The sequence below is a fragment of the Festucalex cinctus genome, chromosome 13, assembly GCF_051991245.1.
Source record: "Festucalex cinctus isolate MCC-2025b chromosome 13, RoL_Fcin_1.0, whole genome shotgun sequence".
Lineage (NCBI taxonomy): Eukaryota > Metazoa > Chordata > Actinopteri > Syngnathiformes > Syngnathidae > Festucalex > Festucalex cinctus.
This window is the reverse complement of record NC_135423.1, coordinates 26,239,607-26,263,808: the sequence shown is the minus strand read 5'-3', so window position 1 is coordinate 26,263,808 and position 24,202 is coordinate 26,239,607. Positions and strand designations below refer to the sequence as shown.

The 24,202-nt window shown below is 38.7% G+C and overlaps 2 protein-coding genes across 12 annotated transcripts in view; one reads left to right on the top strand and one right to left on the bottom strand.

The window, feature by feature from the left end:
* bcas3 (BCAS3 microtubule associated cell migration factor) overlaps positions 1–24,202 on the bottom strand; it is a 1,025,650-nt gene that overhangs the window by 951,959 nt on the left and 49,489 nt on the right. For all 11 annotated transcript variants that reach the window (XM_077541215.1, XM_077541214.1, XM_077541217.1 and 8 more), the window contains one exon: positions 4,709–4,792. In XM_077541215.1, coding sequence (XP_077397341.1) covers positions 4,709–4,792 — 84 coding nt within the window. The remainder of the gene's footprint in view (positions 1–4,708; positions 4,793–24,202) is intronic.
* Positions 11,908–15,328, top strand: LOC144033529 (uncharacterized). Its single transcript, XM_077541710.1, has 6 exons — positions 11,908–12,123; positions 12,874–13,002; positions 13,179–13,372; positions 13,581–13,725; positions 14,636–14,840; positions 14,924–15,328. The coding sequence occupies exons 1-6, from the start codon at positions 11,908–11,910 to the stop codon at positions 15,229–15,231; spliced, it is 1,197 nt and encodes a 398-aa protein (XP_077397836.1). The 3' UTR covers positions 15,232–15,328.

Sequence of the window (24,202 nt, the reverse complement as noted above, 5' to 3'; positions counted from 1 at the left end):
GGAAAAATTTTAGCATGGCAAATTAAACAACTCGAAGCACAGAAGAATATAACTTCAATAGTAAATGTAAATGGGGTGACAGTAGTGGACCCGATAGATATTAATAAAGAATTCAGAAATTACTATGAAAAACTTTATGAATCACAAAGCCATCTAGTTGGTAACTCACAAAATGTTTTCCTTGATAATGTGAATATACCGAATATTACGGCTGAAATTAGTCAACACTTGGATACTAAGATTAGCAAAGAGGAAATTCTTAAAGTAATAGACAGTATGACCATAGGAAAAAGGGCTGGATCCGATGGATTTCCAATAGACTTCTATAAAAAAATTTAAGGACAAATTAGTGAATCCAATTTTGGAAATGTTACAGGAAGCATTTAGGAACGGTACAACTCCCCAAATCAATGACCAGCGCATTAATTATCCTATTGCCTAAGCCGGGGAAAACTAGTAACAAATGTGAGAACATGAGACCAATAAGTCTGCTAAATTCAGATTTAAAGATACTCTGTAAACTATTAGCAACATGTCTACAATACATTCTCCCATCAATTATTCATAGAGATTAAAATGGTTTTGTTTTGGGGCGTCAAGGGTTGCACAACGTGAGGATTGTCCTCAATGTTATTCAAGGATTAGATAACACTTCAGATTCGGCCCTCCTTTCCCTGGATGCAGATAAAGCCTTTAATAGGGTGGAGTGGCCGTATCTTTTCAATTTATTGACACGCTTTGGTTTTGGACCAATATTTCGGAAATGGGTGGGGCTGTTGTATCAACACCCTACGGCAGAAATCTTAACAAATAAAAATATATCTAAACCAATTCTAATTGGACGTGGATGCCGCCAAGGATGCCCGTTATCCCTTTTGCTCTTCACTTTGGCAATGGAACCATTTGCTAAAGCTCTACGGTCACATGTAGATATAACAGGAATCACAATTGGTCAGGTGCAACATAGAATTTCATTATATGCGGATGACGTAATACTATTTCTTTCACGATTACGTTCGTCTATTCCTGCTTTGACAAATTTAATCGATGAGTTTGGTCACATTTCAGGGTATGTTGTTAATAGATTGAAATCTTCTAGACTGTTGCTAAACAAATTAGAGAGAGAGAATCCACCCGCAGTTATTTCACAATTTAATTCAGTTTCTGAATTTAAATGCCTGGGTATTCAGATCCTTCCAAATTTAGGCATGATTGTTCAGCGTAATTATCAAACACTTACAGAAGAAATTACAAGTAAATTCAATAGATGGATGCTTCTTCCCATGTCACTGGTTGGTAGAATCAATATTTACAAAATGACTATACTTCCAAAAGTATTATATGTTTTTCAGAACATTCCTTTGCCACCCCCTACTGACTGGTTTAAACAAATAAAAAAATTGCTCTTACAATTCTTATGGGCAAATAAAAGTCCTAGAATAAGGCTGACCCTTCTTCACTTGCCCTTCAATGAAGGAGGTCTGGGGTGTCCAAACATACTATGGTATTATTGGGCAGCTCAGCTTAGATCTATAAGGTACTATTTTAGTAAGACAGATGTCCCTCAATGGACAGAAATGGAATGTAATGCCTTAGTCCCCTCAATGCCTCTGTTTCTTTTTTCTGATAATGAAAATAATTTGATTAAGAAAACAGGTAATCCAATAATTAGAAACATGGTTAAGGTATGGTATGATGTTAAGAGGTTTACTAAAGAGCCGGTGTTTTGTCACCGCTAACACCTATTTGGGGAAATCAGGACTTTGGCCCTGAAAGGGCTGATGCTGTGTTTAAGCAATGGGCTCTAAAGGGACTGAAGAAAATTCAGGATTTATATGCAACAGGCTCAGATTATATGATGTCATTTGATGTGGTTATGTTTAAGTACAACATACAGAGGAAATATTTTTTTTAATTTTTGCAACTTCGAAGTTATATTGGAGCGAAGCAAAACAATTCAACAAAACCTCCCATCTCAAAGCTAGAAGAAATGATTAGTAAAAATAATTTTAAAAAGGGAGTCACCTCACGATTTTACTAAATGTTGTTGTCTTATTCCTCAGATAATTCAACTTTGAAATTAGAAGCTTGGAAGAAAGATTTAGAACTGAATTTGTCATTGGAAGAATGGGAATCAGCTTGTAGAAAAGCTCAAGCAAACTATTAATTCTCGATTAAGATTGTTACAATACAAATGGCTGATGCGTGTATACATTACTCCTGTAAAATTGAACCGATACAATCCAAATATTCCAGATACGTGGATTAAGTGCAGGGAAGAAAAGGGAACTTTATTCCATTGTGTTTGAGAAGGGTAATAGTCGGGAAATTATAAGATTTTGGATGGAAATAAAGAAAGCTGTGAAAGATATTATCTTTAAGGATTTACCACTAGAACCTTCACTTCTAATTTTAGGCTTATTTCCCAAACACATAAGGTTAACAAAAAATGAGCAGATTTTTGTGGATATGTGTGCGAAAAGGTTGATTGCATTGCACTGAAAGAATGACAAAAGGCCAAAGGTTGGACAGTGGACTAAACAAATGTTAGCGACACTTCCATTGGAACGCATTACATATCTATTAAAAGGGAAAAAGGACTTGTTTGAAAGTATTTGGAGACCATTTATGCTCTTTGCCCAACACACCGACTTAACAGACATCAAAGAGGATGTCAAAAACTGATTTCTGGAGGCCTTGACCTATTTGAATGAACAGGAGAAAATTTCAGTTATTGCGTCAATAATGTACAATGTCACTTTTTGTTTTTTTACTACAATTGTCTTTTGTGTCTGAGAGGTGTTGTGTTATCCTGCAAGTTCATATACAGTTGAAAATGTTTAAAATATAAATAAATATATTGATGGAAAAAAAATAAGCTTATTACACTGGAGATTGAAATAAATACATTAAAGTACAGTAAAGTGCCATATTTGTGAAGTGATGATAAAATTCGGGTATAGATATTGCGCCACCTAGTGGCGACAAGAAATGTCATACTTTACGATTTTATCTACTGTGCCGAGCTCGCTGAAGGGATCCAGTTGAAAATTGGTCAGAAAAGCCTTAAGACACAGAATATTGTAACTTTTCGCCAAAGGGCGCGGCCGTTATGGTGCCACAAAGTCTGATGATTTATCGTGACAATAAAAGTTGCTTTAACTTGATCCAGATGATCCTTTCCTCTCAAACTTTCACACATTTGATCCAGCCCTAAAGACATCTTCGAACTTATAATTCTATAATTCATCTTACTGATAATGCCACCTACTGGCAATTTTTTTTCTGACGATATTTCTTCAATGTTTTTCTCCAACCAAGTGAATTGGACCTACCTCATATTTGCTAAGAAGAAGGTTTTGTCTTTCATGATGTCACAAAACGAATTTGTGAGTTTTCGAGAATCGCTGTGGGCGTGGCTAAGCACTGTTCGCCAAGAAAACAATGCCAATTTTGAGGGCCGAAACATGCACATAAACTCATGAAACTTGGCACACACATCTGGCCTGGCAAAATGAGCAGTATTGTATCGTGTATTGTACAAAAATTACTCAATAGCAACATTTTTTTTTAATGAAGCAGGCCCGGTTGTACGTTTAAGCAAGATCTATGAAAATTATTAGATGTATGAGGGAGCCCAAGAACTACAAAAAAAAAAAAGTCTCTTGGACCATATGCTAAAATGAACAGGAAGTGAGCTACAAATTTTTGAATGTCCGATTTTTGCACATTTACAGAGGGCACTATTGCCCACTTCTCCTACAAGTTTCATCTAATTTACTTCAAACTTGATCTGGACCATGTCAAGACCTGAGTCAACGGGAAAAAACATCTTGACTTTTCGAAATACTACATGACGATGGGGGCGGGGCATCAAATGTTGTGTTTCATATTTCCTTCGCAATGAAAAAGGATGTGCTTAATAACTGCGTGGTACATGCTCCCAAAAAAAAAAAATCACAAACTTCACATTTATGTTTATAGTCATGGCCTGAAGGTATCTTTATGACAAATTTCAGTTATAAATACAGCGCCACCTAGCCCTTAAGGCAAAAATAAAAAAAAAATACCCCACATACGGTATTTTGTACAAAATTTGGATACTCTTGGAAGACAGGTATCAAAAAGAGCAAAAAGAGAAGAGTTGAAAAATGGGAGGAGAAGAGACAAATTACAACAGGCTCCTACCGCTCAACCACAAGTGACATTTGTATGCAACAAGACTTGCCTCTTAAAGATTGGACATTTTAGTCATCGCAGGAGCTGAATTTTAGGAAACTAATAGGAACTACCAGCGCAAATCCTATGTATATGCCACGGAGGAGGCGGGACCTCCGACTTCCGTGTCACACATCTATGCTGTCTCAGTTCTCTGAAGCATTTCAGAGAACTGACACACCCTACACACTCGCACCCATCGACGGGAACGTGCCTTTGAGGGGCACAAGGGTGGAGTGCTAGTATTGAGACGCGGCCGATATGTCACAGGACTAAACGGAAACAGCGTAGGTGTGTGACTGACGGAAGTTGGAAGTCCGTGGCATCCACCACATTGTAGCTTGAGAAAGGCTGGTGCCAAGAATAAAAAAATGTTCTTTCAAAGAATATCTGATAAAAAGTTCATTCCAAAAAATAATAATAATAACAATAGGGAGCCGGTTGGAAATATTCATGTGCACAGAAAAGGTAAAAGGGTATTTTCCCATACCTTCGCTGCATTGATCACTGTTGCTGTATAAGATTGTGCATTGTCATCACAAGCTCCTCCCCGAGACTGGTGGCATCTGATTAACTGCAAAAACAAAGGAAACAAAAGCAAACAGTTTTCATGTTTAATACATTGTTACTTGTCATATCCAAGATTAAGAATAGATACTGGAAAACCAATCTCAAGTGTTGGTGTTGTGTGCTGAGAGGTAGGATCCCAAATGCAGACACAAATAAGATTTTATCTATTTATTCACACTGAGAAGCAGAACCTATGAGTAGTGATGTCACAAATGGAACTAGAGTCGCAAGTCATGCCCCGCACAAAGGGGACGTGGTTAAATGGAGCCCGTATCGAGGCCCGTCTCTTTTTTTCCTCATATCACGTGACCGTAGGCAAACGAGGCCCCGTTTTCAGCGATCACGTGACTGACTCGCATCGTGAGTCGCGCTCCATACATAGTCACGGAAAACCCAGGAAGGGTCCCCCGCATGACCGTCTGACGTCACTTGAGTCTTGGATCATTGCTGCGCTACTGCTTAAGAATGGAGCCACCCAAAATGCGAAGGACTTCACCAGTTTGGGAGCATTTCGAACAGACATCTCCCAACAAGGTATAAACAGACATCTGTACCAGTTGGCACTTCAGTTCCTTTGCACACCTACTTCCTCTGTCCCCTGCGAGAGGGTTTTCTCAAAGGCAGGGGAAATCATATCCAAAAAAAGGAATCGACTGAGCCCCAACACAGTCAAAATGATTTTATTCCTTAACAAAAATCAATAAAATACACCATTCCCTCTATCCAATGTGTGTCCCAGTTACACAAGCACATCAAGTAACTGAACATACAACTGACAAATATACGGACAATATTTAATAGACAAAACTTGCATTATTTTGTGCACAGATTTACTGATTTGTTGCCTGTGAACCACATAACATCTGCGTTACACCAAATGACCAGCAGATGTCAGCACTACTAAATGAGCTATTAAATGAGGCCTCGACTGATCGGCCTTTTGGCGAAGCAAATGGCCCAAAAGACTCGATACATTCACGGGGCTTCATCCCGCCATCACTACCTATGAGAGCTGCACACAGGAACAGTTGAGCAATAATCCGGCAACACACACATTTCTCAGACAGCTTATATAGACAGTGAATCGATCTCATTGGTTGTGTCTAGACATGCGAGTACCAGTACTAACATGGAATTCTCTGATTGGCTGTTAACCCAGTAATTACAGATGGTTCCTGACATCAACAAACATCATATAGCATAAAAGATTCCTGACATTACATATTTCAGACATCATATAGCCAAAACTAGTTGAATTTGGATGCTGTTACATCAATACCAATACAGACACGTAATGGGTCGTGAACTCTGGTGCACAGTCATGAACTCTACTCAAACTTAACCCAGGCATGACCCCAGAAATGAGACAAGACCCAAACATTACTCATGCATGACTCAAGTCATGACAGTTGGAGAGAGTGTGGAGAATTAAATGCACATCATCCATCCAAACCATTTTCTTAACCGCTTACTCCTCACAAGGGTCGGGGGTGCTGGAGCCTATCCCAGCCGGCTTCGGGCAGTAAGCGGGGTACACTCTGAACTGGTTGCAAGCCAATCGCAGGGCACACAGAGACAAACAACCATCTACACACAAGCACACCTAGCGACAATTCTGAGCGCCCAATTACCCCGGGTTTTCACCGGTTGCGGTTGCGGTGCGGTTGCGGTGCGGTCCGGCGACGCAAGCAATTAGATTCCATTCATTCGAATGGTGCAGTTTGCACCGCTTGCGGGTGCGTTGCGTGTCGACTGCGGAAGGCCTGCGGCGTGCCGCAAGCCTTCCGCAAGGATAGACCTATTTTCTATTTTTGCCGGACGCCGCAGCGGTAGGCCTCCGGCAAATGGCAAGCTAGCACAAAACACATCGAGCGGGACAGGAAGACCGAGGCAGTTTCAAAATAAATTTCCGGTTACCTTTCAGAATAAAACACTCGCCAGCTCCTATTTCGCAAGTTTTTCAGCAAAACGTGATGTGGGCGTCGCCGGGCCATGTGCTCATTCACGGTTTAGACACCAGCGAACATGGACGAGGAGAGGTTTATATTGGAGGTGGAAAACCACAAAATAATATATGACACGGCACCTCCTTTTTATAAGGACTGTAATGTATTGTGAGGTTGATGTTCGCGATTTCTTGTTGTGCCCGTCTCGCTTGCCGTACTGAGCGGCAGCCGGACGGGGAAGACAGAAATAAAGAGTGGACCCGCACTGACCCGACTCTCGTTATTAATATACTTTACAAGGACAACCAAAAAAAGGATGCTGCATGGAATATCATAGCAGAAGAAGAAGAAAAGGTTAAATCAAAAGAAGTCCACCTCTCGTTGTGAAATGCCACATGATCGCGCGCGCGCGGTCCCGCGAGACACGTTGGGAAGTGGGCGGCGACGGAGCTGCCGGACCGCAGCTGTGCGGAGCCGGTGTGGATTGACAAAAAAATTGACCCGTCCGGAGCACGCAGTCAAGACGCACCGCACCGCAACCGCACCGCAACCGCATCCAGTGAAAACCCAGGGTTAACCTGCCATGTATGTCTTTGGAATGGGGGAGGAGGGTCATACGATGTATTGCCACAATCTATGATGAGATTGATTGATTCTCTATATAAGCCGTCTGAGAATTGTGTGTTTCACTGGATTATTTTCACTGTTCCTGTGACCAGCTTTCTTAGTTTTTGCCTCTTAATGTGAATAGATAAAATCTTACTTGCATCTGCGCTTTGAGATCCAACCCTTCAGCACACAACAGAATAATCCAGCCAGATGGATCCCACAGATTTAAATAAAATGGGTCATTGTCAAGGATGACACTGCAGATTTGGAGGAACTCATCGCTCTTGCCATTCGTCTGGACAACCGTTCAAAGGGAGCGTTGGAGGGAACGACGCATGGAGTGTTCCTGGTAACCCTCGAGTACCACCGAGACCATCCCAGCAGATCGTGGTGGTGATACCAGGGAGGGCGGCATTAATGACATCGATGACATCAGCCATCGAGTTAGGAAGGGAGAGATCAAGCTACGGGGGAAGAGCCCATGCAGATGGTCGGCATCCTCAAGTCAGACCGAGCAACGGAGACGCGCCCGGATTGGGGCTTGCTTCTATTGTGGCCAACTCAGCCATCTGGTATCATCATGCTGTTGGAGCATCAGCCCGTTGAGAGGTAGACGGCCATCCCGGGATTTACGGTCCCGGGGGGAGACAGACTTTGCCCTCCCTTCAGGCCGACGCTTAGTGAAGATAACCGAGGGTCCAACTGTCCTCTTCAAGAGTAATCTTATATTATGCATCCCGGGTGTTGGAGGGAGAGTCTTCGCTTGTATTCGCTTTAAAGTAGAAGTTTAACAATTCAGAATCTAGAAGAAAACTAACAGAGTACCGGGCCGGGATTCAAACTGTAGACAAAAAGATTTATTTGACACAGACATACAAACAAGACATATATTCTGGCCAGAAGGGATAAGAAATCCATCAAACAAAGAGATGCACTGGTTTTTATAACCTTACTAGATCCACGCCCAAACCTTTTCTTAGGGCGTAACATCTTAAGGTAACTAACGTTATTGGACCACTCCAAAATATGTCCAATCCTACATATTAGCCGAATTATTCATATGAATGTCTTTGGCCACTAGAGTGCACTACAAGATAGGAGTTTAACTTGGTGCAGTACTATTTTGTGACCATTGGGGGCACTGTTACTCCATGCAAATTTAGGCCCGTAACCTTTAGCCCATTTTAGAGTTGCCCTCTGTATGAACTTCATGTTTTGGCGAGCTCACGTGTAGCTCACGTCGCAAATCTTGCGGACAAGACATTTTTATAGTTTGCACCTGCTCTTGGCGAGCTCACTCACGTGTAGCACGTGTAGCTCACTCACGTGTAGCACGTGGTCGTAAATCTTTATCTCACACAATGCCTCCAAGGCCAGCCAGACCCAGGAAGACCATATTTATGGTTTTTTACCACAATATGGCTAACAGAATCATTCTCAATTGACAAGTATCATGTCACAAAAACCCACATATGTCTGCTTGTGTCAGAAGAAAAGATAATGTGTCAGAGCAGGTTTGGGTCGAACCAGGGGCCTTTTATAGGGGGACTGCTGGATGGGGGCATGAATTTGCATAGATACATCATTACCCCCTTTCATGATGTAAACACATCATGAACAATCAATGTCAAACACGGTCCCACCTATGTGTTAATCACAGTAAATATGCGTGCATCAAAGTTCAATAATTTTGAAAAAATGGTGATTAAATGGGATCCACTGGTAAAACACACAGAACATAGCTATTGTAGAATTTTCTTTTGAGGCAAAAACATGAAAATGAGGCTAAAAACGTCCAGGTGTTGATGAGGTAGGAATGTTCAAAGTTCAACTGTGGCGATCGGTGGGGCAGTAAAGGAAGTGCTTTAAATTTTTTTAGGGCAGGGCTCATGCTGCCCCAATCATCAGTCAAAATATTCAGGCCCAATCTGTACAGACCGGATTATAATTTTGCACTGCCCGGGGATTTATTGTGCCCCATAAGAACAGTGTACAGTCTTCCCTCGCTATAACGCGGTTCACTTTTCGCGGTCTCGCTGTATCGCGGATTTTTTTTTAAGTGCAATTTTGCATATTTTTTTACAGTAATATACCCATTTTATAAAATTTATGAAGGTTTGAACATTGTCAATGTTTGAACAAGAGAGAAATGGGAGAACATGTAAATGCCTCAATGAGAAAAGTGTATAAATTGTGCGGTCGGGGATTTTTGAGCCTTAAAACATTTATAAGAGTTGTAAAACATAAAGCTAACTACTTCGCGGATTTCATTTATTGCGGGTATTTTTTGGAACCTAACCCCAGCGGAAAACGAGGGAACACTGTATTGTGAAAATGTGGTTGGTGATGTCTGCTTGTATCAGAAGAAGGGATAATGTGTCAGAGCAGGTTTTTGGTCAAACCAGGGGGCCTTTTATAGGGGCACTGCTAGATGGGGGCATCAGGTGGGTGATCCTGGTCGGGGTTTGGGAAAAGCTCATCTGGGGGCCTGTCATTTCTGGTGGTGGAGGGTCTGGTCGTGGTCAAAAAGGTGTGCCTGGTGGTGGTCCTGTAGACGTTTGCTGTTTGGCGGCTGCTCCTGGCTGGTTGGAGTTGAACACTTTTCAGCAGGAACTGGAGGTGACGACGGTGCAAGCGCTGAAGGGAGCGCTGGTTGAGGACCTCCGCACAGGGCTGCTGGTGGTTGCGCTGGTGGTGGCTGGGGCCCACGGCTGATAGTTGTACCTGAGTCAGTTGGGGGCTCACAGTTGGTATCACAGGCTGCTATTCAGGCCATTCAGCAGCTGCTATCACCAAGTCCTCTAGACAAAAATAAAACATGAGAACTTTTCCCAATCGGTTGAACTATATAGATTTTGGAAAAAAAAAGAAAAAAAAATTCCTTACTCAGATTCAATTCCCCCTTTTGACACATATGTCATGTGTCAACACAAACGATACCAGAAGACTCCTGGTACTCAGACTGGAACCAACTTACCGTCCACGTCTCGGGATCGGCACTCACGAAAACACAGAAACTTAACCTGAAACCACTCACTTATTTACTACACCAAAAACACATTGCAACACAAACAAATCTACAATGGTAAATAGACATCAGTCTATAAGAAGTCACTTCAGACATAGATCAGATACACAAAGCTGGAAGGTGGTTCTTGAAGATCTCTGACCTGCAAGATTAGTCTAGCATAGGACTGCACAACATGTCGAAAAAACATTGATATCGCGATATTGGCCCATGCAATGTTTAACCTGGAATTTTACGCTTTGCATAAATTTAACCAGTCAGACATCAACTAAAATATGCAACAACCATCCAATAGTTGATAACTGAGAGGTAATTACCCTTAAATATACAATTAGCCTATTTTGGTGCAAGAAAAGAATGTAATTCTTTCATCAAATTACAAATATGTCAGTTTTTTAGATACATGTTAAATGGCTATATTCAGCAGCCATATCGCATATCACGTTATTCCAATAACGTGCAGCCCTATTAGCATTCATCATGAATGAATCAACTATCAATGAAAAAAAAGAGGCAATAAAACTGTAAGAAAATCAGGGTTAGGAAAAAACTTCACAAATCCATCATGATGAGTCTGTTGTGCTGCAAGAAAAAGGGGTTAAACAACAAAACAGGAGAAAACCTGAAGCAGCTTCTGACCACTGTGGAGTATGAATTGAATACAATGAAAAATTGGTTTGACATGAATAAATTATCATTAAATTTAAATAAAACTAAGTTCATAGTTTTTGTCACCAGAGAATTTACTCATCAAGTTAAAATTATGGTGAATTCAATTGAAATAGTGAGAGTGTATGAAAATAAATTCCTTGGGGTAGTTATTGATGATAAATTATGTTGGAAGCCACACATAGAAAATGTCAAAAGGAAAATGTCAAAAATCATAGGGATACTTTCTAAAACAAAGGATGTCTTGAATAAAAAATCATTATATACATTATATTGTTCATTATTATTACCATATTTGACCTATTGTGTGGAAATCTGGGGAAACGGATATAAAACAAATACCGACCTTGTCTTTAAATTGCAAAAGCGTGCCATAAGAATTATTAATCAATCAAAATTTAGAGAACCTACACATTTACTATTTATTAAACTAAATATAATGAAATTTTACGACTTGGTTGAGTTTAAGATAGCACAAATAATGTACAAAGTATATAATAATAATCCGTGTATGATTCGTTCAGTCGTTTTTCCAAACAAAACGGGAAGAGGAAAAACAAAAAAACGACTTGTTTTCTCAATATTCGTTCCAACAACGAAAATGGGAAAAACGGAAAACGACTCGTTTTGCATTTTCTGATTTTGTGCACAAACGGAAAATGGAGTAAACGGATAACGGGCGATTTGGACGGTTTTATCCAGTTTGGATATTTGACTTCACGCAAGCTGCTTGACCCGGAAGCGATTTTTTATTTTTATTTTTTTTAAATCTGGCTCGCGGTCTTGAGCTGCTTTAACTCGTGAAGGAGAAGAAGGGGAAAGAGAGAAAACAATTCGAAGATCGGAAAGAAGACGAACAAACTAATAATGGCCCGATTGTCGGAGGACAATGCTGCCTTAATATTTAAACTTTTTGAGGCTGGAAAGACTCATGCCGAGATTTCCAGCGCACTTCAGCAGTTGCATGTCCCCAACTGCTCGCTAATGTCTGTTAGAAGGTTCTGCCATCGACACAGACTCACCCGAAAAAGACAAATCTCAGATACAGAATTGGAAATGGCAATCATGTCTGCAATTGATAAGGTAAGTTTTTTTTTTTTTTTAACGTACAATGGTTTATTAATTTACTTGGTTTGTTTTGCGGGCGGCACGGTAGTCGAGTGGTTAGCACGTCCGCTTCCCAGTTCTGAGGTCTCCGGTTCGAGTCCAGGCTCGGACCTTCCTGGGTGGAGTTTGCATGTTCTCCCCGTGCCCGCGTGGGTCTTCTCCGGGTACTCCGGTCTCCTCCCACATTCCAAAGACATGCATGGCAGGTTGATTGGGCGCTCCGAATTGTCCCTAGGTATGCTTGTGAGTGTGAATGGTTGTTCGTCTCTGTGTGCCTTGCGATTGGCTGGCAACCAGTCCAGGGTGTCACCTGCCTACTGCCCAGAGCCAGCTGAGATAGGCGCCAGCACCCCCCGCGACCCTTGTGAGGAATAAGCGGTCAAGAAAATGGATGGATGGATGGATGGATGGATGGATGGTTTGTTTTGCTTTTGGCATTAGATATTTTGCCCAGAACTGTTTGGCGGGATTGGGCAAATTGACAGTGTTTCAACCTGTGAGAAGTTTTAGTGCATATGCTGAGGGAGGCATGAACATTGACAGAGACCTTTCGTGCTCTCTGCTGATAGGCTACGTTACTTGTCAAGTTTATTCACACAACCATAACATAATGCAGTAATGACGATGACATTGAATACCTTGAAACTGTACTCAAGCTTAGTGCGCGTGTGTAACCGGACTACTAATTTACTAATTGAATGGCAACTTAATGTTCCGTTTTGACAGACAGGTCCATTCTATGGACGAAAATTCATGACAGGATTCTTGTCATCACTGGGGATGCAAGTGGGAGAATGTCGAGTGGGAAGGATTCTTAAAGAGGTGCACCAGCCCTATAATGAGCTGCGTCGCCAGGTAAGTCATCTACAATAATAATTTGAGGAAAAAAATGGCATAACTAATGAATTCTTGCATTAAGAATTGAAAAGTATACATATTATTAGTCCATTCATTTATTTACATTTGATTATTTTTATGACGTCTATCTCTAACATGTTATTCAGCTTAGAATTGATTATTACTTGTTTTAGGGAGCACGTAATCTGAACCCGATTCCTTACCATGCGGAATATATGGGCCACAAACTCCACCTTGACCAGAATGAGAAACTAGGAATGTTTGGAGTGACGCACGTCTTAGCTATTGATGGATTCAGCAGCAAAATTGTTGCTCACTTCACAATGCCTGTGAAGAACAACCTTATTATTTATGAGAATGTTTACAGGTAATTCAAGTGAAGGTTAAAAGTTAAAAGTGCATATGAAACTGGATACATAACTGACACTTTTTTGAAGTTCCTGTACATCAGTACTAGTTTATTAGCATCAGTACATGCTTCATGTACTATGTGAATTAGAATATGAAATAAATATTGAAATATTCCATCTACATATTTTATGTATCCATTGAATCTACTCACTTCTCTATTACAGGACAGCAGTTGCCAATAATGGCATGTGGGACCAGCTCAGAGTGGATCATGGCAGGGAGTTTTATTTGACCTTGTACATACAAGAAAAGTTGTCGCAACACAGACACAACACCAACATGCCTTATGTGCAGACAGTGTCTTCAAGGGTGATTTTTTTTTTTTTTTTTTTTTTTTAATCCTATAGATAGATATACAGGGTGACCAAAAACAGGACTCAACTTTTGACAGGCTTCATTTGTTTTATTTTTTTTAAACATTTTTATTATTCTTTATGGAGTAAGAGCAACTGTAGCTATATGTACTTGGTGTTCAGAATATCATATTAAACATGATAGTCATTGGATCATTTTTCTTCATTCTAGAGCAGGTGCTCCAGTGGATGCCATTCTGCTCTGTGCATTTCTTGAGGTGCAGCACTCAAAACAACTTGCCCAAGACACCCTTAAAAAAACAAACCGAGGAATGGTTGTTATCTACTCCCTGGTGAGTTCTTTGAGATCATTGATGGTCCTGGGTCACCTTACATACACTTGGTCCTTCAGGCAGCCTAAAGGGCAAATTTGGTGACTAAGATTTGGGCTGTTAGATATCCACTCAAAATCAGTCTTGAGAACGATCACACGGCCTCTGAAGTTCTGTCAGACAGTCTTAGGCGTGCTGCATTTTGCTGTGTCGATTGGAGGCCCAGGACCATCAGTAATCTAAAATAAATCATCAGGGAGGAGTTAAGAGCCATTCCCTGGTCTGTTTGTAAGGATGTCTTGAACTTTATTTGAATTTAAATTTTAAAAAATTACGCCAATCAAAACGAGAGGTCTGTTTTATGAGGGAGGGGTTTGTTTAAACCTGTATACAAATATAATTAGCAACTTTAAAAATGTCCAAAATGTAATTAAAGTGAAAAATAGTTAATACATTTATTAACATTTATATTAGTGTGAAAAAATATGCTTGTACGCCTCTTCTGCACAAGATAAACTTCTGATTGTTTAAAAAAATAATAATAATTTTGTTCCAATGATTTCCAGTTTGATATTGCTTCTTGTGTGTCAATAGAACCTTCGAGTGGAACGAATTTGGCCAGAGGTCAATAAATGGGTGAACTATCCCCTAAAAATGGCCCTGGTTCATCTACTGGATCAAGAATTACTTGATATGCAGGACAATTTAACAAAATTCTGTGTATCCAACTTGGCATGTCAAGTGAGTCGAGTTGGTCTTGGTAGAGTTGTTCAGTCCTGGAATGCCCACAGGATCCCAGGTAGGTCATGATGGTCAGTGAATGTTCAGAGCCACAAAACATTGAACAATATTGTCTAAAACTAAAATCTTTACTCATTTTAGGCAGAGGGATACCAAACCAGCTTGCTGCTGGTAGCGGTCGAGCAAGGATTTTGACTGAGATGCTGCCCAATGCTGCTGAGGCAGCACACATGTATGAACAGGAATTGGGGTCATCTCTGACTTGGGACTCTTCCTTTGGCTCTGACCCATTTGCATCAGAGCAACACCGATGTTGTGCGGAGCAGATGTTTGCAGAGAGGTTTCCTGACATTTCTCTTCTTTTTGACTCTGTTGTTAACAGTAACCACAGTATTTTTCAGGAGGCACTGTTCTATCAGATGAACGTGACTGAAAGACATGTGAGGTAAATGTTAGGTGGGGATATGTTCATGGTGCACATTTGTACAGCAAGTTTGTGGAAAAAAATGATTGTGCACGATCAATTACAAATAAACACAAAGTTCGATTAGATCTCTGCATATTCTTTTATTGTAAAAATTCTGACAAGTGCAAAATGTCCCTGAATTGAAGGCCACGCTAATGTATAGCATGGGAGTGCAGTGTTGCAAAAAGTGCTTTTAAGATAAATGTTAACATTCAATAAAACTCACTGTAGCCTTGACAGCCCTCTCTGAACCTAATTCTCAAAAGGCCAGTGAGGATGTACAGCTTACTCAAGTTCTTGAAACACGTGCTTTTAAAATAGCAGCTATGAACGAATACTGAAATCCAGTCTTCTAAGTTAAACTGAGAGGCCATCATACCTGCCTCATCTCTACTTCTCAACATTTAACAGCTAGGACATAGACAATGTTCGAAAAATACACTGCTCTTATGAACCATACAAACAAACAGTTGTTGCTACTTTGAGACAGAACAAACATTAATAGTGGAACAGCCTATGCAGTGGTGCAAGTGCCTCACATAGGCCAGCCACTTCAAGAATGCTGCCCTCTACATCCGCAGCCCGACACTTGAGGCAGTGACTGCTACTTTTCATCCACTCCAAGATGCAGGTTTTACACCCGATTAGGCTTCTGCAGCAGGTTGAAAACATTGGCTTGTCTAAAGGACCTGTAAGTTTAAAAAAAAAATGTATTTCATTTATTTTGTTTTGTGTTAGATGACGATAGAGCAGTAATGATTCATGAATTCATCTAACAATTCACAGCATTTGGGATATATAAGAACCTCAACATACAGAGCAGTGTAGTGCCTTTTTTCCTCACATTCCATGTTCCAACAGATCCATAGTTTAACTGTACCAACCTTTGCAGACAAGACATCAGAAGGCTGCTTTCAAAGAAGCTACTTCAGCCTCTGACAGAGACAGGGTTGTTTTCAGGGTTGAATGTGCGTGTCCAGTTAATTCCTTGATGATGTTTGTTACATCTTTCAGTCCCTGCGCTGCCTCGATAACTTCTTCAATGTCTGCTGTTATCTCTTGTTCTCTTCGACTGAAAAACATTTTATATTGACTAACATTTGTTACGATTGTAATTGATAATCAATGAAAAGAATTTTCATTTGCTAATAGATGTCGCCTAAAACAGCCATATAAAAACGGTGCGTAACAAAAATATTAATTGAACAATGAAAAAGTTCCAATCTTCACTTACGTCACCCTCTTCCTTTTGTTGACCTGGACCAGATCCATCTGCTCTTTGAGCACTGCAAAGACCTTCCTTGATTTTTGCTTCCAGTATGCTGACCCTGCAATACAAATTAAAAAGGAAATTATGGTTTTATCTTTCAAAGTATGTTGTGTCTTTTTGATGAGTTATATCCTAGGTGTGGGTTAAACATTGCAAACAAGGCACTAAAACGGATTTGTAATAATACTGTAAAAAAAAAATAACATGATCAGACTTACCCCTGGTTCCTTCAGAGTCTATAATTTCATTGCCTTGACTATCAGTCAAAATAATTGACTCCTGTTCTCCCAGGGCCTCTTGGACCTTACTGATAACTGTTCCCACACAAGCCTCAAACTCCGTGAAGCGTACTGTAACCATCTTCTTGGTCTCCAGCTTGCCACTTAAGACTTCAGCAATGAAGACATTCCTAAACATTGACATACTTTCATTAATACACAGTTTAATAGCATATTAAAGTTTACTGTAATTTATTGATATTTTTTTGTACAAGAATTAGTATATCAAGTGGTGGTCATTTTTTCTACTAAAATTGTATATCCTGATTTTATTTGGAATAGCCATTTTGGGTGTTTTATTTTTATTACATGAATATCAAAACTGATCACTTTCCTCCACATAATCATGCTGAGGTATCTCCTAAGTGCCCCAAAATTTCACTTAATTGGATGTTGTGACATGTTTTTGGCTTTACTGAAAATCACCACTAAAGTGATTTTGTTAGACTTCATTTATTGTAGTAATTTTGATTATATTTTGAATGATTGTTTTAATATATATACAGTAATAATTACCACTTACTTTAATTGCTTAATGTTGCTGTGTTGTGAGTGAAGAAGGGATAGGTAAATATGCAGGATAGAGGTATTGTATATCAGCAAATGTTGCACACATCTACATACAGTATAAAGTAGAACAAGAAAATACTGTACATAAAATGTGAAAAGTAACAGTTAAGCACAAATATTTTTTGCAATACTTCCCAAAGGTTTTGGTTGGGGTACTCGTCGGCATTGGACAGGTGGTGCTTGAAGCTGTGCTCGGTGGGCGGTGAAAAGAAAACCGGGTAGGTTGGCCTGATTGTATTGCCCCAGCTGAATTAGCCACAGTGGTACTGTCGCCATGCACTTCATAATGAGCTCTTTCCTTTAATTCAAAACAGTTGAACTCTCCACCAAATCTGGGAAATATGGCCACGTTGGCATCGTCTGTTAGGTATAGGGTTTCCTTTTGGACCTACAACAGGGGTAGAGGTTAAGAAGACGCTTAAATTTTTTCTCATTCATGTAATTACATTTTCTCACAGACACAGAGCCAGTTTTAGAAAGTTTTTTTTTCAAAATGTACTACTAATGTAACTTTTGTAATGGCAAATTATGGAAAGTAGAGTAAACCCATTAAATTTTACTTAAGTGACTTACTATGAACGACAATGCTTTTTGGACTGCATGAGGAAAATAGTATAAATCAACATTTGTGTGTTATTTTAATCCTCATACAACTTTCTTAAAATTTATGAAGCATCCTTTGTTTTAATTAACCTCGTAATTTTTTTCAGTGACCTTTTTTTTTTTCCCAACATGAGTCATGACATTCACATATAGTTATTTATTTGTAATGGTATCACAGGCTTCATTTTTATGAACATGGAACCACACAATTGCTGAATTGGTTGCAATGAGGCTCAGACAAAAAAATAATAATAATAATAATACATACCTGGAAAATAACTGCTATTTTGTCAGTCGTCATGTCTTCTAGCCTCAATGTTACCCTCTTACCCCCGCTGAAGAGCACATAAATATCAATTTTTTCAAGACTTCTGTAGACAGTGCACACTGCGTTTTCTTTGGCAAGTTAACCGTCCCTCCCGCGCGTCATGTGAACTCTTTCTTCCGGTTTGTTTGTTTTTCCGGGCCAAGCAGCTTGCGTGAAGTCAAATATCCAAACTGGATAAAACCGTCCAAATCGCCCGTTATCCGTTTACTCCATTTTCCGTTTGTGCACAAAATCAGAAAATGCAAAACGAGTCGTTTTCCGTTTTTTCCATTTTCGTGTTTGGAACGAATATTGAGAAAACAAGTCGTTTTTTTGTTTTTCCTCTTCCCGTTTTGTTTGGAAAAACGACTGAACGAATCATACACGGATTTAATAATCTACTCTGCCACAGTATTCAGAAGCTATTTGAAATGAGAGTCCTTATGAGATAAGGGGTACAAGTGTCTATAAAAAAAACTAAAACGAGGACAAATATTAAGTTAAGGTGTGTTTCTGTAAGAGGTGTAAATTTGTGGAACAATTTTGGTAATGAGCTGAAAAGATGCAAGTCACTTGCTGAGTTTAAAAAAATGTTTAAGAGAAAAGTCCAAGAGCATTATTTAAGTCATTATTAAGCAAGTACAATTGTAGTAATGTAATTTTTTTTTTTTTCCGATGTACCAGAATGAGTGTAATGAAAATTGTATATGTGAGTATGTGGATGTATTATTATTGTTTATTTTTATTAATTTTATGTATATACGCTATATGAGCAGGATCATATATTTTCTTTTATTGAAATATAACCTATTGTATTATAAATAAAATAAGTTAAAGATATAATGAATAAGGGGTAGGACTAGATAAGTTTTCAACTTCTTCCTACTCCCTTTTGAACATGCAGATTGTTATTGACTGATTTTATGTTTCTTTTATGTTTAAATTTTCTTTTCTGCTGTTTATCTGTTTGTGTGTTTATGCTGTATGTTCAATAAAATCAAATCAATCAATCAATCAATCAATCAAAACAATACAAGTCACGATCAGTCTGTCCCCGTCAGGTCTTCATAACGTCAATAACACTCTTAACGTCATACGAAGTCGTAACAGCTCAGAAGTGGCACAATCATTTGAAGCCACATCTTTAAAATTAGGCCTTCTCCATATGACTATTTTGTCGGTCAAATGGTGCCCTTAAATTGTCACGATCATAAATAATCCTTTAATCAATAAAGTCAAATTTTTACTAATCCGCCATTACAGTGGAACCTCTACTTACGAACGTCTCTTCATACAAAATTTTCGAGTTACGAAACTCCTCAACGGGAAAATATTGCCTCTTGTTACGAAAGAAATTTCTAGATACGAAAGGTAAAAATACATTACCGAACGCAACATACTTTCGGCTATGGTTATTTCCTACCATAGGTATCTATGAGCGTATAGTAGATCGGTGTCTGTGCATGTTTCTGGCATCCCATTGGCTAAGAGGAACCTCTACCATAGGTATGAGCGTATACTAGATCGGTGTCTATACAGCGTCCTCATCATTCATCCCGCGGCCCATGAGGTTTTCCGTTTTTCGTAAATGTATGAACTAACGGCCAACGAATTTGTGCAAAAATTCAAACAATTGGTGTTTGATGAAGGCACAGTAAGTTTTTAATTGCGACGAGACGGGCTTTTTTTTTTTTTTTTTTAAAAGAGGCCTCGCCATACCGGAAGTTTCCATGAAGTTTCAGAATTTGTTTAAAAGAATCGCCCAGAAAAAGTGTTCACCAGTCGGGCGTTTGCTCACTAAGATGATGTTTGCATTGGACATTAACAAAGGATTGTTTAAAAAAAAAAAAAAAAAAAAAAACATCCATGGATCAGTTCTTTACAAAACACCAGGCAAATAAATAAATAAATAAATAAAAACACCCCTGAGAGAGGAGAACATGAACCAAAGAGGGCAAAAAACGATGAGGACAGCAGTTAAAAAGGTAAATGACCATCATTTTTATTCTTTACTCTATTCTTTGTTATTTACATTATGCACAACTCTCATTTATTGTGCAATAATCTAATTGTAACATGTATTTGTTACATGTTTTGATGCATTTTTATGCTTTATAAAACATTTGTCTGAAATTTGGGAGGCTTGGAACGGATTAGGGCATTTACATGGGAAATGCGTCTCTACTTACAAATTTTTCTACTTAAGAACTTTCTTCCAGAACCAATTCATTTCGTAAGTAGAGGTACCACTGTATATTCAATTAGACTAGTCAGAAAATGTACAGTTACGGGCGAGAGGCAATTACTCTCATATTGTGATTACAAACACCCTTACTTATACTAATTATCATGGCCATATTGTGCATGCAATTGTTTGCTACTCCCATAGGGGCCTGCAGCTGTTTTCCTCTTCTTCTCTTTCTCACTTTTTTTTTTTTTTTTTTTTAATGTGAGTAAACAAACATCAACACACTCCACAGACAAACAATCTCACAACCAGAACAGATACTCACATTCCAATACAGATAAGAGTTCACGCACATACTGGAGCTATAACCACAGAATTAAAACAGACATTTACAGCCCACAGCTCCCCTTTGTTCCAGAGTTTTTCCAGACTGGAGTCACTCTTCCATTGTTCCATTTATGAAGAGAGTTGGTCGACACCAGGATTTGCATCTTTGAATGGCCAAAGACTTGTATAATGTTCACATATAGGATAAAATAATAAAAAAAAATAGTAGGCCTATTCTCACAGTGACAGTCTTTTCATTGTGGATGACCAAGATATACTTGTCATTTAATATTACATTATTCTATATTTTGTAGAATTTCTAGTGCTGTAGGTTAAAGTGTGAACTAATTAAATAATCACAAAAAAAATATCAGATTAGTCAAATTATGACAGTAGATGATTACGTCAAAGTTATGTTTATGTTTAAGCAATAAACATAACTACATGCATTAACGTAAAGCATTTAATATATATTCTTGTATAACATTGACATTCAGATCATTTGTTCATGTCCAGACATTGGAGACATTTTTTTATTTTGGATTTATGAAAATAATTCACTGACTAGAAAATGAGCATGTGCAGTGGATCAAAAAATGTTGAAGACATCCTTATAACACGAGACTTTCAAAAATTAACACATAACAGGTGCTCTTCAAATTTGGCAGGCAGAAAAATCTAATAAAAAACTTCTTGATTAAGTGATGAATTGGGATCAATCCAAACTAAATTTAATCGATCTTATGAAAATATAATTGTTTGACAGCCCTAATCATCTCCATCAAGTCTATCAATCTAATGCTATGTTTTCTTTGTTTTATTTTTCCTGCTATTTAACTTAAACTCCTCTCAATTCGTTTGTTCAGCACCTATTATCCTTCAAAGCGACTCCTTCAAAATTCATCATTAATAATTTCTAAATATGTACTCAAGCATAAACTATCATTTTGTTATGTAATGGCTACACATATATTTATTTATTTATTTATTTATTTATTTATTTTTATGCCTTCTTTGTTAGCCAACCTGGCTAACACGCAGGCACACACACACACACACCTTTGACCTCCTGCCACCTCGCCCCGTGCCATGCACACTGATCTCTCCCCCTTTGCACACTCTCATTCACTAGACAACACTATGCAACTTACTTCCAACTAACAACTTTTTACTTGATTGTCCATCCTGGACAATTCACCTTTTATACAAAAGCCCGCTGCCTACCAGCGGTGCACCCTTTTTAAGCACAATGGCCTGTCACAGACCAAAATATACTACAACAATAGTTCCTCTTGAACTAGCCTCCTCTTGAGGTGTTATAGTCAGAAATACAGCAATCTTAATGACCCAAACCTTCCTGGCTGGAGACACTGCAATCACTTAACTCAATACAATTTTTGGCCTACACCGAGGCTCTTAGACACAAAAAAAATAAGGTCTTCCTCGACCTCTGAAGTCCACCAAGGATTTCACACAATACACTTCTTAGCCTGCTCTGAGGCCAAAAGACATGCAACACAGGGTCACTTGAGTTTCAAATATTACTCTTAAGATTCCCCACTTGGACCCCATCAATATCTTAAAATTTAAAAATACATTTTTTACATCTTCACTTTAATTTATTCAATCAAATTAAACCATTTGAACAATCATCTATCAAAAAGACTACCACAATGGACAAATCTTAGTTTTGTTTTGTTTTATTTTTGCAAAAAACCTCTCATAAATCTTCAAAACGGTATTTGATTAATATTCCATATTATTAATTTTTTTCCTTTACTATAGCTGTCTTTTCTCCCTTTTATTTTCATTATCATCATTTTTCCTTTTGTTTACCGGATAAGCATAGAATCGAAATTATATACTAATAATTTACATTTACCTGGTCTTTAAATATAGTTAGTCTGCAAAAGAAAAGAAATTTAAATCGAAGGAACAAAAGCACAAACACAATAATTTTAATATTTCCACGTAAAAAATCTTCTCATCTTTAGCCCTTTATTCATTTAGAAACAGGAACCAACTACATTTTCTTTGCTTTTTATTTAACTATAAAATCCATGTCTTTTTTTTTTTTTTTTTAAAGTACACACACAAATGCAGAAAGGTTTCCTTGTTGGCGTCACCAGGAAACATTCCAAACGCGTTCTCTCAACAACTCAATCCAAACGGACTCATGCACAGACAATTCCTCTTGAGCATTTGAACAAGAACAAATTTGGGCCGCTCCAACATTCACAAGTCACTGTCTCACCCCCCACTGCACAAACCATTGACCAAAAGAGGCCCTCCGCACCTGCACTCACTTACTACACGTTAAATCGTCGCATCCATTTACTGATGCCAAAGCCAATCCATCATAAAAGACCTAAAGGACTCAATCTCTCAAAAAACCCTTAACTTTTCCTCATAAATTTCCCCAAAAATGGTTTTAAAGCAACAGATGCTTTATTTTAGAATTTATTTTATTTTATTCATTTTACGTTAAATCAAATAAACTAACACTAAACTAAGCCAAAGAAAAAGTTATCCCTGTTAGAAACTATCCAACTAAGTCAATAAAAAAATCATAAATAATATAAAGGTTAAAGAAATATCTAAAATTAAATTTCTTAGTGTTATAAGAGATAAGAAACTAGGATAGAAATCACACATTAACTACATCAAATACATACAAAGGAAAATAGCGAAGTATTATCAATTTTCCATAAAGTCCAGTATTTCTTAAATGAATCTTCATTACCCATCTTGAACAGGTCCTTCTCACTCATACATTACTATTGTTTAACTATTCTTAGCTCTAGGTACTATCAAGCCAGAAGAGAATTCTCACCCCATACACATCGGCTCAATTTCTCAAAAATAATTATGATGACATGTCTAACTGTATAACTACTAGTCATCTACTTTATAGTAGACACATCCTCCTGGTTGACTCTTCTGATGATGATAAGGGAGGAAGGAGAAGATAATTATTTGAGTGTTAAGATTAAAGTAAATAATAGAATGGAGCCATCGTTTCTCGTTGTGTCGTCTTTCCCACACCAGTCCCGAGGCGTCCGTCATTGTTCCCTTGCTCCTGTTCCGGCGGCGCTTACTACGGCGTTCGGCCCCCGCTCTAGTTCCGGACGATGGCGTTTAGCCAGCGACCTTCTCTTCTCCGCGTCATTTCTCCCTTGCTCCTGTTCCGGCGGCGCTTAGCCAGCGATCGCCCCCCCCCACTCTAGTTCCGGACGAAGGAATGATGTAGATTGGAGAACTTTACGATGCCTAAATGATGTGTGTGGTGACAGTGCAGTACATGTGATGTATAAGTCAACAAGCCAATCAGAGTTTTCATGTCATACGATGTCTTGCCACGATCTATGATGAGATTGATTGATTCTCTGTGTAAGCAGTCTGAGAATTGTG